The sequence below is a fragment of the Rhinolophus ferrumequinum genome, chromosome 3 (assembly GCF_004115265.2).
Source record: "Rhinolophus ferrumequinum isolate MPI-CBG mRhiFer1 chromosome 3, mRhiFer1_v1.p, whole genome shotgun sequence".
Lineage (NCBI taxonomy): Eukaryota > Metazoa > Chordata > Mammalia > Chiroptera > Rhinolophidae > Rhinolophus > Rhinolophus ferrumequinum.
The window spans coordinates 56,183,993-56,200,864 of NC_046286.1; the positions used below are offsets into that span (position 1 = coordinate 56,183,993).

At 32.4% G+C, this 16,872-nt stretch overlaps 1 protein-coding gene across 7 annotated transcripts in view; it reads left to right on the forward strand.

The window, feature by feature from the left end:
• The window catches only part of GRIK2 (glutamate ionotropic receptor kainate type subunit 2), a 595,315-nt gene that overhangs the window by 486,224 nt on the left and 92,219 nt on the right, over positions 1 to 16,872 (forward strand). For all 7 annotated transcript variants that reach the window (XM_033099818.1, XM_033099826.1, XM_033099832.1 and 4 more), the window contains one exon: positions 2,260 to 2,477. In XM_033099818.1, coding sequence (XP_032955709.1) covers positions 2,260 to 2,477 — 218 coding nt within the window. The remainder of the gene's footprint in view (positions 1 to 2,259; positions 2,478 to 16,872) is intronic.

The following is a 16,872-nucleotide window of genomic DNA, read 5'->3' on the forward strand; positions in this document are numbered from 1 at the left end:
CTAAGTTTGTGGCATCTCTTTCTAAATAAAATAGTTAATAATTGTATTTTCCCACTTCTATATTTTGGGTCCAATTTGTTTTTTTTCCTTAAGCTTACGCTTCACTTGGAAGACTAATCAGAGTTCTTTCAGAATATTAAAAGTGAATGAAAGCCTGTCATATGAGAAAAACATATTTTACAAGTAGTACTGGGTCATACCATCACACATGCAAACTGCTATTCACCTGCTAATAACGAGCCTTAATACTCTGGAGTATATTATCCTCATGATAAAGATCCAACCATAACAAAGTGGTTTTTTTTGTTGTTGTTTTTTTGCTACCATTTTGAAAAATAAAATACATTTTTTTACTTATATTTCCTAAAATATTCAGAGGTTTTGAGAATTTATAAACTGGTGAGGTGAGCTCGACTTCTATGAAATCTAGTAATTAGAAATAAGACTATATCTGATATCTCTGAAAATGATCACAAGTAAGCCAAGCAATGAAAAAATCAAACATACATTTGCTTTACCATATAACTACTTCACTGCTGGTGGATACATGAAAGAGGAACCCATACTATTCTGGCTGATGCCCAGCTCCCCAGGAATTAGTGGGATATAGTGCTGGACATGACGTTACCTTGAGTACATGACAGTCAGCCCCTAACCAGGCTCTGATTCACAAGCCTAGGAGGTACTCGCTTTAAGCCTTTGGGTAAGATATGAACTTGTGGTAATTGGGCCATTTTTGTCGAATGTCTCCACTGTTCTTTTTCTTTCCCAGTCTTGTTTGACTTTATTGGTGTTGTTGTTCAAAAGAAAAAAAAATAGTAGAATGGTCAGCTAAAGCTGCTGATCATCTTGGGAGGATTTTAGTGTTTCAGTGTCCAGTGTGTGTCTGACAGGGCCTAGGAGCAACTACATCAGAAAGGTACTTTTCTGTTTTTTTTTCTTCCAGAGTGGTAGGCAGAGTCTGGAGCTGGAGTTGGCTGTCATGTCCAAGTCTGTCTGCTTTTGAAATTTTTTTTGGTTTGTTTGAAATTGCAAGAGTAAGATGACCTGCAGTGTAAGATGGGCTGCTTTGATATATTCCAGTCATGATACCACTTCTTTTCAATGTTCACATAAATAATTTGTTGTATTTTTTACTCCATGTAAAGATGTGTTACCTGACAGCAGTGATTATATTAAACATGTAATTATAAAACATATCAGCAAATGGAGTCCATCTTTACTTCATTTCATTTTACTCAAACCCTATTAAAAACTAAGTAATTTGTAGCCAATGCTTTCTTGATTATAGATTCAAAGTGATGAAAATGAATAGTAATATATAAACTTAGTATAGTTTTCTTCTAAAAAAATACATGCTGATATGTATTAGTTTCAACATTAAGACTGTAAATAGTCTATATAATGTAAATACTGGGGTAAAACTATAAGACCCGATTTTAAAATTGTTAGGATTGTGTTTTATAACCTAAATTAATTAAAAATAATCTTCAAGAGTAAAATATAATTCAGATCCCATTATCTTATTAATACCATGAGCAGGCAACTCCAGCTATGTATTGTAATATATTTATGAAAAATATATGTGTAAAAATAAATTTGCGAAATTTACTTACTCTGATTTCCCTTGTGGAGGCTAACTATAGTGATGGGAGACATTTGGTTATACACAGCAAATAATTTACTACCCTATTTAAAAAATAAAAAGCTGAACTAAAACCCCTCATCTCAAGAAATGTGGCTATTGAATTTATTTTTATATAACATTACCTTTTCCAATGACAAGATGGACAAAATTTTGGAGCTGCGTGATCATGAAAAATAAAACTTTTCTTAAAGCTTGTTAAGTAATGGATCTGAACATACATTAAATAATTTCTTCTAAAACCTACATAACTAGCAACAAAATGAAAAACTATGCATGTGATTTATAAACTAGAGAGATTTACTTTCTCCTTCTAATGCCATTTTTATAAAGGTTTTTCGCTCATTAATATTTAATTGTTACTTTGCACTGTCTCAGGGAAAGCTTGAGTCTCCTGTCACTATACTTAAACGCAAGTGTCCTAAGAGACTGCTTATTAACAGAAATTAGCCTCTGCTCTCCCAATGGTTGTTGCTTGCTTACTAAATCAATATGTAAATCTGTGATTTAAGCTTTTATTGCACAGTGATTCCATTCTGCCACTATGACCAAAAGTATCTGACTGCTGATCAAATTCTCTGTATTCATTTCACCTTTTCCCCCAAATCTGTTAGGTTCTGAGCTCATGCCCAAAGCGCTCTCCACCAGGATAGTGGGAGGCATTTGGTGGTTTTTCACACTTATCATCATTTCTTCGTATACTGCTAACTTAGCCGCATTTCTGACAGTGGAGCGGATGGAATCCCCTATTGACTCTGCCGATGATTTAGCTAAACAAACCAAGATAGAGTACGGAGCAGTGGAGGATGGTGCAACCATGACATTTTTCAAGGTAAGTCCTTCTGGTTATCTAAAATTAATGTGTTAACATGATAGAGTGCAAACAAACATGTTTCTATTAATGGATGGAAGAATGCAGCAACACTTATTTGCGCAGAATAATCAATAGCATATATATATAATATACATATTATGTATATATATATATATATATATATATATATATATATATATATATATATATATATATATATATCAGAGGTGGAGAGGTATACAACAAAATATGTGGCCATCAAGGCAAAACATTTTAATATTTGCAAAGGGCAAGAAGTTTTTGCTTTAAAGGTATTCTATTTTTGTTAGGCAGAAAATCTGCCCAGAGCTAACATTATTTTTCCCCAAAAAAAGTTTTATCTTTTAATGTAAAACAGGTAATATATTTATTGAAAATGAATACAAGGCTTGGTTATTCTAGAAGAATAAAATGATTACATGTAAAAATATTCCCCATACATACTTTTCTGTCTGTTAAGATGAGACAAGATTTACTTGTTCAGAAGCCTACAAAAAAAGAAGGAAAATAGGGCTGAAAGAAAAAAGCAGAAACAGTTCTTGTTGTCCGTATATTCATCCATTTAATATTCTGGGAGGCAGAGACCGTGAAATGGGCTACTCTATTGAACTTGCAATGGTTTCCAAAAGGACAGCCCTGCAGAACATTCCAAAGGAAAGTGTGCTTGCCCAGAGTTCCAGGCGTATAGAATACCTGTCTTCCTTTTTATTATTTGTCTCTTCTCCTTACTCCAGCTGATCTCACTGGGCCAAAGTAGACAAATTTCACTTTAGGGAGTCAGTATTGCCTCGTAATTGCTTTTATGTTTTATCAAGTATTTTTAAATTCTTTATAGGTTGGGCAAATTTTTAAGCATCATTGTTTTCCTTCTCTGTTAACACAAACACAACTGGCAGTGAAATAGTACAAGTGGTAGATATTTTTCCTTTTTCTAAAATAATTGACCAAGCTATAAAATAAATTATTTCATTAAATATTCATCAAGTACCTATTTGAGTGCTAGAAATTACATCACTTGTTGGTTATTCTAGAGCAAATAACATCTAGTCATCACTTTCAAGGAGATTATAGTTTAGTTAGAGTTATGGAAGACTATATCGACAATCATGACTTAAAACAGCGTTTTTGCCAAAAAAATTATGTAATTTTCTTTGTAAAAATTCTTATAAAACTAAATTAGCTTTTTCTTTAGAGTTCTGTTGGACACTAAATATCCAAAGAATGAGATAAATTTGATTTTTTGTTTAATTTGTATCATTCTTAAAATTTGATTATTTTCAAAATGAATATTTCTTATGGCTAGATTAAAACTTTGATGCATATTTTATATCTAATTGGAAAATCATTATTGTTTAATCAAATTTATTGAATAACTAAGTATGAGCAAAGCATTATAATCAGTATGGACCTAATAACTGTATTAATTGCAATAGATCAATTTTCCCCAATTTAAGGTTTAGAATTAATAGATTGCTTTTCTTATAATTTTTTTAAAAGAAATCAACTGTTTAAAATCTTAAATACATATTGTGAGTATAAATAACTTTGGGGAGGGTGAATATGTAATGCATTTAAATCATTACACTATTCAAGGGACTTTTGAAGTTGAGTTTGTAAAATAATGCAAGTGATTTCATACCAGAAGTGAAGTGATTTCACACCAGAAGTGATTATTTCTGCTTCATAAATGCTTCAGGGTTTAAATTTTATTTTTGTTTTCTAGAAGACTCACATACCCTAAGTTTTAAAGCTCTTGCACATTACAAACAAGGTGTATCTCTAGAAATCAATTTGAAAGAAATATATATCATTTTTCTCACCTTTAAAGTTTATTTTCTCCCCTTTTTGGCTTTTCAGTCTTTCCAATATTCTGTTCTTTACTTTTTTTTTTTTTTTTTTTTTTTAGTTCAAGTGCTCTTTGCAGTGTCATTTTTGCCTACCTTTATTTTTCCTTGCTATTGACATTTCTTCTTACTCTTTTCATCTTTTGTTTTTCTTTCTCACACAAAAGGATGTCTCTGGCACCCAGAGAAAATTGACATAAAACAACTTTCTGTTTCCAACAGCACAGACTTTCTTTCTGTAGAACCGAAGCTTTCTGGAATGTACACTAGTCATAATAAAAAACACATAGTGGTAATCACTAGGTTGACAATTACCTTATGTTGATAACGTTATCACATGCTGAATTCTTAGTGTTGAAATTAGAATTTAAAGGGATACATTAAATGTTGATTTTTCTTTAGTTAGTGTAATCCTAAATTATATCAATTACCAACTTCATATTTTGGCTTGTTAAAGTATATACTTATGCTAGCCAATCAGTATGAATTTTTTTTTAAAGCAATCGCATGCTTGTTTTGTAACTCTACAATAAACCAGGGACAATTATGTATAGTCTATTTACATTTGATACCATTCTTTTATATCTTAATTAACAGCAATGCATACAGATACTCTAGGAAGCATCCTTAAGACATTGATTTCTAAAGGAAATCTTGTTTTCACTAACTTCACAAGACCCTGCTGTTAGCTAATTGTCCTGGCATGGGCAGTTCTAGAAAATGATCTTAAAGAATGGTATAGTTTTGTTACTATAAGCAAGAGCTGGCTCAAGATACCTGACCTTAGAGGGGGTAAGTTCTCAGTACAGTACAAGAGAGACAGAGTTATATAGCCATTCGACAACATTAAATAATTTCTTTTCCAAAGAACATGCTTGACTTTGTTCATTGAGCTTATGTTTATATTGTCTTCAAGAAAAGTTCTTTCTTCTTTATTTCTACATCCCTTACACTCCACATGCATTCTTCCCAGGGACAGATGTAAAGCCATGATGGACAAAATAGCTCAGAAATGAGCAGATGGTGGTTCTTCAGTGTTATTCCATATAAACAATAGAAAATTGTATGGCATCATCAATATGCTCTTAATCAAATTTAGATAACAAGATAGCCAAGGACCAGGGAATTTACTGAAAAACAAATTACGAGGAATCAAAACCTCCTTCCTGGAATCTGGGAATTTGGTGTTTAGAGCTGAAATCTTACCCCAGGGCTGACACTATATAAAACATTGCCAAGCAACAAGCATATCTTTTCTCTCTGAAGTGTAAAGATTAGGAGAATAAATACATATAGATTACATGCTCAAAAAGAACTCCACTAAAGCCTTTAAGTGTTTTGGTCTCTTTTGAGAATCCTTATATTTTCAAAGTGAGTCTTGTGTTTTATAAAACGGTGCTCAATCACCTTGTTTCTATGCAACCCAGGACTCAGGTTTCCCAAGTTCAACAAATTCTCTCCTAGTCTCGGTCTTACTGAAATCTCTGGCTTTTCCACATGTATGAATATAGTCTGTCCTTCCAAAAAAAGTGGTATCAAGGAAGACATATGTCCTCTTTTATGGTTATTAAAAAATAAATTCTGTCACATGTTGAAAGGAAATGCAAGTGGTATACAATATCCAACATAAATCATTTAATACTTCTGTAAACATAGAGTACAATTTAGAATAGTTGTTAGGAGTGAAAAAAAGAACACACAAAAAACTGAAATCGGAGAAACCAGAGCTTAATTCCTGGCTCCATCACTTATTGGCTTTTCTTAAGTAACACACCTGCTCCTTGTTAACCTAACTCTACATGTCTAAATAAGAATGCCTAGAAGGACCACTCTCACAATATTTTTTGATAATTAAATAAAAGCTCAGGATGATATGCTAAGAACCAGGTGAAAGCTTGACAGATGTTATATTTTAGTATTTCTAGAATACATGGCTAATTTTAAAAATTCAGAATTTAGAATTATTTTAAACATAGTCAAGTGACTCATGTTTCTATGACCCACAATTGAATAAATAAGTTTTAGATAAATTTAAAAGATATCACACTGTGTTTATCTAATTTAAATAGCTTCATTCTTCTGATAGATGCTGTTATGAAGATAGACTAATTTGATAGGTGAAATTAAAAAAAGGTCCCTGTGGATCAATTTTTAGAAGCTTTTTTTCTAGACTGTGTATTTTGAAGTAGTATACAGCAGTACTCCATTATCAGGTTCCAAAACCCCCAGTGGATGCCCGAAACCACAGATAGTACCAAACTATCTATACTGTATTTTTATCCTATATATACATACCTGTTATAGTTTAATTTATAAGTTCAGCACAGCAAGAGAGTAGCAGCAATAACTAATAATAAAGTAGAAAAATTATAACTATATAGTGTAATAAAAGTTATATGATTATGGTCTATCTCTCTCTCTAAATATGTCATTGTACTGTATTCACATCTCTTGTGATGATGTGATATGATACAATGCCTACATGATGAGTTGGAGTAAGGTATTCAGAACAGCAAGCATTTTAATAGTTACCAAGCTGTATTTGCGTTTTTCCTCTGTAACCACATTGCACTGGACAGCTAGAGGACGAGGAGTGAATCTTTATCATTCACACTCACATCTCAAGTCCCCAGCACAGACTCTGCATATGCTTGCCAGCTACATTAGTTATTGATTGCCATGATAATGTTACTTCAAAACAACCCAAACCTCTTAGTGGCATGTAACAAACTTTTAGTTTACTAATAAGCTGTCCTACTCCTAGCAACTTGTTGGCACAGAGGCTTTTCTCCATTTTGAATAGACTTTGTTTCTTTTACACCAGGTGACATTGTTTTTGCCAATACCATTTCTGCTAAAACTTTATGGCTTGTAAATGTATCCAATCGAGTCCGTTTATAATCTAAACCACACCCACAGTTCTTTTTAAGAGGCATCTTTCTCTAAAGTTAAGCATTACTGTTTTTGGCTAGAAGCTCTTTATCCGGAGGAGAAGTCTACAAAGGCATTGGCTTAGTTTTTTTAAGGTCTTCACAAAGCACCTCAAGGCAACACACTTAATTTGATCTTTAATTAAGACCTGCCACCATGTTGAAACAATTTTGAGCACTTTTACTGGATCAAAACACTGAAGATTAGAAACGCTTTTATTATTCAACCATGCAAGTTCTAACTCTATATCACCTCTAAATTATGTTTGTAAATCACCCCTTCTTTTAAAGTATTTCCTCCTCCACCCTAACTCTTCTTCCTCCTTCTCCTCTTTGTTGTTCTTCTTATTGTTAATATTCTATCTCTTATACTGACTTATCCTGTGTAGCTAAAAGTACGTAGCTGATACCTTGAGTATTTTGTCTTCTTTTTTTTTCTGGATTTTTTTTTTTTCCAAGTCTAAAAGATTACTAGTGCATTTTCTATCTTCCAAGTTACCAAAAGGCCACCTTAAAACTATTATTTCCCCTTACATCACAGATTCTCATTTTCCCTCCCTCCTCTGAAGATTTCATTGTAATCAGCTATGTGACTCTAAATCAGCTTATTTACATATTTTTATGGCAGCGACTCACTTTTTTTTACCAAATTCTGTACAGTAATCCATTGGAACAATGAATATTGCATTAATTGATGGAACACCAATCATGGAGGGTTATGAATACAATGTTGATTACTTTCAAAATTTTGCTCTTCTGTGAAAAGCTAAAAACTTTTCTTCTAAACATGTAGCACTTAATGTCATTTCCATTTTAACCTTGGGTTAAGAGTCAATTTATTTGGAAGTGTAGGTTTTACAGTTAGGAATGCAAACAAATAGATTGATCTATCTGGAGGGTAGTTTTATCTTTTGGTACCTAGCAACAAAGGTTTATTTTATTTTTCTTTATGCATAGTCTCCCTGTTTAGGAGAACTCCAAGTACATTCTAAATGTCAACGGCACTAATCTTTATGCCTAAGGAAGGTAGAAAGCAATTATTATAATTCTCATTTAACAGATGAGGAAACTGGGCCAAGGAGAGGTTAAGTGACTTATTAATTATGAAAGCAATAACCAAGGGCCTTATAGTATCAACAATAAAAGTAATATCCAAAGATATCATGGCATAACCAACCATCACTACTCAGAAGAACTAAGTGCACTAGTCATTTTGGCTCACCCACATAACTTTAACCGTTTGATCATATTAAGTTTCTAAAACATTTGTCTTAAGCCATTAGGGCAGATAACAGCTATAATATGTTCTTTATAGTCTGCTACTTATTCTGAGCTTATCAGTTCAATGGTCTTCTAAAATTAAATTATTCTGGTGTAGCCGTATAGGTTTCTAAGCCTGAATTGCTTGTGTGGCATGCCTGTAATGATTTTTGAAAGCTTGAGTTATTTTTCTTCTTAAAGGCCAAAAGAATGTTAAGTAATTTTTTAGTTGACAGATAAAATGTAAGAAGCTGGCAGTAAACTTTGTGTGCTTAATAAATGGATTTTGAAACATACCATTCATTAGATAATTCTCATATATGTTGTTTTAATTTCTGCAAAACAATTTTCATTTGTTGTTTTTATTTACAATAGTGGTAGTAATGCAAGTACAATATATTTACTATGAAGAGATTAATACATTAGAAAAGTAAATTCTCAAAATGGCATCTATAGAGTACTTTTCACAGTGAAAAGTATTTTCTGAAATAAGTATTTAATTTTCTCATAGTCTGTTGGTGGTAAAACATTTTGAAAGTTTAATTTTGCATATGCAGAAAATTGACTTAAAATAGTTTTCAAAGCTGAGAAAATCCTCTAAAAGTGATTTTGAATTCATTTTATTTTATTTCTTTTTATTGAGAGACAATTGACATATAACACTGTATAATTTTAAAGTGTAATGTGTAATTGGTAAGTTTCTAATGGCACTATGGTTACCACTATAGTGTTAGCTAACAATACCTCTAGCACATCAGATAATTATCATTTCGTTTTCGTGGTAAGAACAATTAAGATCTAGTCTGTTGGCAACTTTGAAGTTTATGATACAGTATTATTGACTATAATCACTGTGCATTAGATCTCCAGAACTTATTCTTTAAATGCCTTTTATATTTTATATAGCAAATTCCCAGTTGAGTATGGTCATCACACAGAAGTTCAATAATTATTTTCTGCACATGGATAGGAACTAGGACATAGATTATGTAGGTCCTTCACTGTGTGCCATATTTACTATTACATATAGCCTAAGTACTTTTCATCACTATTTAGAAGGGATTCTTTGACAATATAATAATTAGAAATTCATGTGATACTTTTGTAAGTACAGGGATTATTTCTTAAATACTTGCTCAAGTATGAGTTGCTCTGCTTATATAGGTGTTACTAACTTGCACATAGCTTTGCTTTCAGGTTGTTTTGTGTGTGTGTGTGTGTTTTCCTAATTGGAGTCACTTTATGCTTAGTAATGACACCCTCCATTTCTCTTCAATAACTTAGGGAAAAAAGGTCTCACATTTCAGCTTTGGGTCTCAAATAGGGAATATTGTCTCTATGCCTAGAAACTGATTTAAAAATGAAATATTAATATGAGCATAATTATAGTATCATCAAAGTTTTATGACTAAAATTTTTGATTTGTTGATAGGTTGTACCTCCTATGTATGCACTAAATTCTAGACCATAGACCAGAAAAGTTAGTGATACTATTTTATCAGAATCCCCGGTTGAAACACTACTTCAAATTACAGGGCCAGTCTTTTATCTACCAAAGTTGCAGGAAACATGGCTGTGCTGCAACCAGTAGAACTGGATACATGTGTGTCACACAGAATTATGGCTTAGCCTATGACAGGCAATTATATCACTGATAAAGAGGAAGGTAGTCTTGATTTTTACATCAATTTTCTATTTTCAAGTGATAGGGTCATTATTTTGTCCTTTATGGGGTGTACCATCTGCTAAGTTTTAAACATCTTTAAAATGTCCATTTGTTTAAATCAGTAGTCTCAACCTGTCTGCACATTAGAACATTAGAATCACTTAGGGAGCTTTTAGAGAATACTGAGGCTCCAGGCCCCTCTCCAGGTGAAGTAATTAAAAATATCTTGAGGTAGCATCCCAGATATCTGACATTTTTATAACCTCCTCTGGTGATTCTATTGTCTAGGAAGAGTCAACTTAACTTGACATTTAAATAAGACCTTCATTATTGGCATTAACAGTTAATAACTATTAACTATTGCATCTACTTGATTGCATCTACTTTCCTTTCTTTCATATTTGGATGGACATTTTTCTTTTCTAAAACGCAAACCCCACAAAATATCAGACAGGGGCCTGAAATAACCTGCTGACCACCTTCTTACTTCTTTTGAATTATTTATCTGAATTGTCATTAAAGCATTTTTCAACAGAGATTTCCTGAGAGTAAATAATCTAATTTCATCTTCACTGCCTACACCATTCCTGAAGGCCCCTAGTAGCTATGCATGAGAATTGCCATGTGGGAGAATAAAGAAGTTTAGAGCTTTCTCCTTTCTCAGAGAAGTACAATGGGGTGAACACTGATTTTCATTTGTGTCTCTGAGTAAACGTTGAGAAAATATGTGTTCTATGGGAACTGGAGGGTGAGTATATTCACCTTTCCTTTATAAACCTTTATTGCAGGTTCTTCTACTGTGGGGCCAGGGAGGGGAAAATTAGAGAAGAGACTTATAAGAGGGGCATAGTATAATCCTAGAAGGATTATACATGTGACTTTTGTGTTTACCTAGGGGAAGCAGATTAGGAAGAGATAGAGTACCTTACTTTACAGGTATTTATTGTTAGGTTTTGAGCAACAGGTTAAGGTTTGGGCTCATGTAGTTTTATTGACTGAGCTTATTGTACTACTCTATAATATTTGTAGAACTACCGCCACTCCTTCCCTAGTTCTGGAAAAAAATGTATCTACATTAATTGATGGGGACAAATTATTACACAATTCTAATTGATGTCTTCCTTTGTGTCACTGGAGAATTCCTCGAAGTCCCCCTGCAGATCTAAACTGAAACAGAATGCTCCTCAAACATGACATTCTGCTCAAACTTAGGTGATGGAAGATGGAATATAGTTTGGCTCCGTACCAAAATCTATTCTTACTTATTTGCTTGTAAGTTACCAATTAGGTAATAACTCTTTGGCTATGTAGAATAAGTAGAAACTTCATTTTGAATTTTTTGTTTGTTTTCATGTATTCAAGTTTGTGGATAATTTGGTTCACTGTTTCAATTTTTCTACATGCTTAATTGAGCTAAGAAAAAACCTTAAAAGCTTTATATGATTGAATACCAATACATCTGAGCCAGTCAGTTTAGATTAATGATAAATATTATTACTGAAATTTTCATTTGTTCATGTTGGTATTTTTTTTGTTTTTCCATCAGGCATCTTTTCTAGCAATCTAAATGAAATATCTCAGCAAAGAATTTTGTAGCCATATCATTTGTCTAATTCTGCAAAATTATTTTTTTCTTTATTAATGGTGTCTAGGTACTTGTGTGGTTAATAGTTTAAGGTTAACATTAGGTTAAATGGTAATATTTTGTTTAATAAAATTAGGTTGGTATTTTAAAAGTGTTGTTATATTCTTATTTAGTGCCTAGTGCCTTATCTAGTGCCTGTTATATTCTTATTTAGTGGTTTTGACATTAATTCATGTTGAAATAAATATTTAAACCAATTTTTTATTATGCATTTAATTTATTGGCAAAGCAGTGAGGTTATTTTTACCCAACAAGGTGTAAAGAGAAGGTGTAAGGAGAGCCCCCATCCTTATCTAACACACTATTTATTATATGTGAGGCCTGATCCTCTGTTTATTACAGGGATTTGTATAAGGCCTACAGAAAACCTACACCATTTTACTATGTTCCCTTTGCAAAAAATAAAACAGTGCCTCTGAGTAAAGCTGCTTCATCAGACACTAGTTTAGTATGCCAAGTTACAGCTATCAATGGTGAAACAGCAGATGTGAAAGCTAGTTGGCATCAGAGCATTTGAATCGAAGACTTTCCTATGGGAAAGAAAGTGCTTCATTACACTTTATCTATACTAAGAACATTGGTTCTATCAAGCTGTATGAAAATTAGAATATGATGGGTTTTATTACCCTGGCTCTGCCAGAGTGAATTCAATAGTTAAAAAGTAAGCGATAACACCATTTTAGGAATTATAAGAAGTGGAATTATAAGAGTTTCAGTGTATTTAAACTTAGAGGGAGTCGCAACTTTTATTTTAGAGTCTCTAAAATGTCTGAAGAACTAAAGTTTAATCCCTTTCTAATTGTTGCATTTTCAATATGTACCAGTGAAGCTTTGGGGCCCTTTAATTGAAGAGTAAGTTCTGTGTTTGACTGAAGTGTAAAATCTGAGAAACAAAGTTTTAATTGCCTTGGAAAGCAAGTGTGTGAGACTGCTGTTACTCCAGGATACACTGGGGTTCTCTATTTTGCCCTCCCTCCCCCACTCTGTACAGAAACCACTCTGGCTGTTTGTCTAGTCAGGATGGCAGTTTAAACCCTATGTTGCACCTCATCAATCTTGGGACAGGAGGCCCCACAGGGAGTAAGAAAATTCGAAAGTCAGTTAATATAGTGATGTTGAGCTGGCATGTCAAGTACTGGATAATGGATAATAGTTGTCACTGTAAGAGTTTATAGCCACTGGTTAGGCAACGGTTTGAAGGAAATTCAAGATGGGCAGACTTTTAAAATAGGCTGAATAAATATTATTAAAAAGTATCAATTAGAAATTGTATTTCTTAGATAAAAGTGATTAAAATGAGAATTCCATATCTTCTTATATAAATAGCTAATACAAGCATCATTTGGTATTTCCAAAACAAACATACAAACAAACAAACAAAAAAAGCAGCTTCTTTGCTTTGTAAATTATTTGAGGAGATTACATTTATTGGCACTGAGGCTAAGGGAAAGATCTATTAATCATGCTTTACTGTATTTTTGAGTGGTCCACCTATAGAATATATTTTTAAAAATGCATATTATTTTAGATTGACCATTAATTACAGATGAATACAGTTAAATTTCTATTTAGTCCAGAATATCCTTGGCAGTTAATGTTCTTCATTTTTCATGCCCTGTTCTGTGTTTTTAGGGGGAAGCTATCCTTTTGTTTCAAATACAATTTATACTAATTAGCATCTTTGGTCAGCTGAATTTTCTTTTGTTCATTTGTTTTCCTACCCTTTTCTAAAAATCCAAATAGCGGTAATATCACTTTGTTCTTTGATCTTAAGAGTTAATTTAAGATATCACACTGTAATTAAGTTGTTTCTTTCATAATATCATAAAGCAAAATTTACTATTACTACCTGCTGCTGCTAACTTTGATGCTTAGAGGTTTATTTCAAGACAACACAGAACTGTTATTCCCCATAGAAGCAAACAAATGTAAGGTCAGGAGCCCCTCACTCACTGGTCTTAGTACCTCATCATGCATATTCACAAGTTGCAAACACAACTCATAACTCATCCCTAGTTTTTTTTTTTTTTTTTTATATCCTTCCCACTAACCCTACATAGATTGGAAAAAGGACAGAATAAACTTCAGAGCTCATTAATAGGTGTTGATAATTGCAAACTGAATATAATAGATTCCCCAAAAATATTGCTTTAAAAATATGACTAAATTAAACGTTGCTAAATGTCATTGCTAAATGTCATAGTCTTAAAGCGATCCGATTCTTAAAGAACTCGAATTCCTCTTTTAGGTGTGATATTTGTGATTGTGGCAGTGCCTACAGTTGTTTAAATGTGTAATGCATCCTGGTGAGCATTTTCATTGACCTCTTATATTGAGAGAAATTCTTTAATAGTTTCATAAATAAAGAACTTCCCAGATGAGTGAATGTGTCCGCACATGTGCGCACACGTGCATGAGTGAATGTTCTGTAGGATTAAGACATGCTACCTTAATTGTAGTTAAATTATGGATGGTTACATAATTTATTTTTCTTAAACCCTGTTTCCATATTAAATCTGTTTTAGTGGAAGAATAGTGCAGAGTTGGCAATAAATTGTACTTTTGTATTTCCTGACAGTATATGAATAATGCTTTTGATTGTTATTAGCCTATTGTATACACCATAGGGCTAGTGGAATTCAGTGAAAAGATTTCATTATTTCTAAAGGTAGGTGTTTCATTTATTAAATATTGTAATTACAGCTAATTAGAAGCTACACTATAGTTTGCTTTGTAGGTCCCTTGACTGTTTTCAGAACACTATGAGCTTATGCTTCATTTTAATTTATTACAAAAAAAATTAAATAAAGACCAAAAAATTGGAAAACGGCATTAATAATAGATATAAAGGATTGTTCAGTCAATTCAATGCACTTTAACATAATAATTAAATGTATAAAGTAGGTCGTTGCGTGAAATCCTACATCTGACACTCACTACAGATTTATTTAACCTCTCCAGGCTTCTGTTTTCTTACAAGTAAATGGGGGGTGTAAGTATATGTCTTATATATTGTTTACATAAAGCACTAAATATGTAATTAACTCCAGTACATACTTACAATTATCCTTATTATAAGGCGCTTAATATTTGAATTATAAAACTAGCTGATGAAATTTAGCTCATTTCCCCAATACGAATGCTGTATTCCTGGAAATACATTCAGTTTACCTATGACACTCAGTTGCATTTTGTTTCATTAATGTGTTCCTGATTTTAGGTTATTTTAAAAATATTCTGAATTGTGTTGCTAAAAAGTTAAAAGGCATCGTAAACCCAGTTCCATCCACATATTTTAATTAGTGGTCTTTTAATTAGTGGTCTTTTATTAAAAATGGTTGTTTAATTAATGGTCTTTTTATTCACCTGTGAGATTTGCTTTCACAGACATTCATGTTCAGAATTAGTGTTTAGATACGAGGGAAAAAACCCTCAAATTTTTAGTGGTTCTTCCTCTCTGTGAATATTAACCATTTTAATTTAGGCAAGTTTCTTCTTATAAAAATAATGCTTATGACTCCTGAAAATTACAAAATTTTAGAAAAAACAAAGGAAAAAATGTTTCGACTCTAACCTATTAAGATAACTCTTAATATCTTGTAACAATAACCTCCAGGATTTTCTTTATAGATATACTTTGATCTCATAGCTTTTTCTCATTTCAATATTAGACTTTTAGTCTTAATACAGTACACAAAATCTCCTGTTTTCACTGAACACAGGTAATGATGCTCTTTTCAGGACTATGCCTTAAAGATTCATTATCAGTAAAATGGGGTTTTAAGAATGTTCTTATAATATTTTCAAAAACTTTTTTTCTTGATGTGGAGTTTAAAACAAATAATCTTTTGCTAATTTCCAAACCCATTCCAACCTAATCATTGTAAAATCTCATAGTATGTTTACATATAAACGTGTGTACAGCACAGAAATCACTTATCACTTAAATACCTAAGTGATTGGGATGTTCATTTTTAATGTTCATTGCATTATAATATCAGAAATTCAATGCTTTAAAATATTAAATTTAATACACCTTTTAAATCAAACTTTAAAGAAAAATAGAGATGTTATTAAAGTTATCTGTTTAGGCTTCCTAATATAATTTTGTCTTCAACTGAAAGAGAAAAAAATAAGGAGAGAAAGTAATGCAAATATATAGGAATAGTCATTAACCTTTTTCTGTTAAACTATATTAATGCACATTTAGAAGAATGATCACAGAAATATCTTTTTTTATCTATGAGTTAGCTGCAGTTTATCTAGAGTTTCCATTTCTATGAATGAGAAAGACCACTTGCATGACTGTACTCGTCTCACAGAGAGTTGACATTCGATGCATTTGGCTTGGCATTCAGTTTCTGTCCTACGAGGATACCGAGAATACATGAGCAGTGAGGGACTCCATGTTAGTTCATATTCTTCAAGTATTTATATATATATATATATATTCAAGTATTTGAATATACTTTGAATATGGATATATTCAAATATACATATAATTATATAAACTTTCTCTTCCAAGACTAGAAGAAAACAACCCAATCTGACTCCAACGTATAAATAGACTTTAACTGGGTGAATCACGGATCCATATTGTCAAAAAGGAAGGAGGTGACAATCAAGATGGCCATGACTAAGAAATGAACATGATTAAAAGAAAACATTTTTAGGTCTACCTGGAATATTCTAACCCTTAGGCAGATATTTCATAAAGGGTCCCCAAATTTGATGATGACAGTTATGATGATGACGTTAAAGGTGTTGATGTTTGTGACATAGACCCCCTTGGTATTCATGGAAAACTAAAATTATTTGTCCCCAGCGGGCATGGGGGCATAGAAGTGACTTTAAGAAAACCAGCAAAATTCATTCTCTAGAAGCCAAATAAACCAGCATTAGGAAGTCCGAAAGACACCTGCATTTGAAGGTGTCTGAGAACTAATTTTGTGGAAATAGGAATCCTGACAGCACTATATATAGCCTTTATCTTAATGAAACAGCTTGTGAGTCAGCAGCAAGCCTGCCA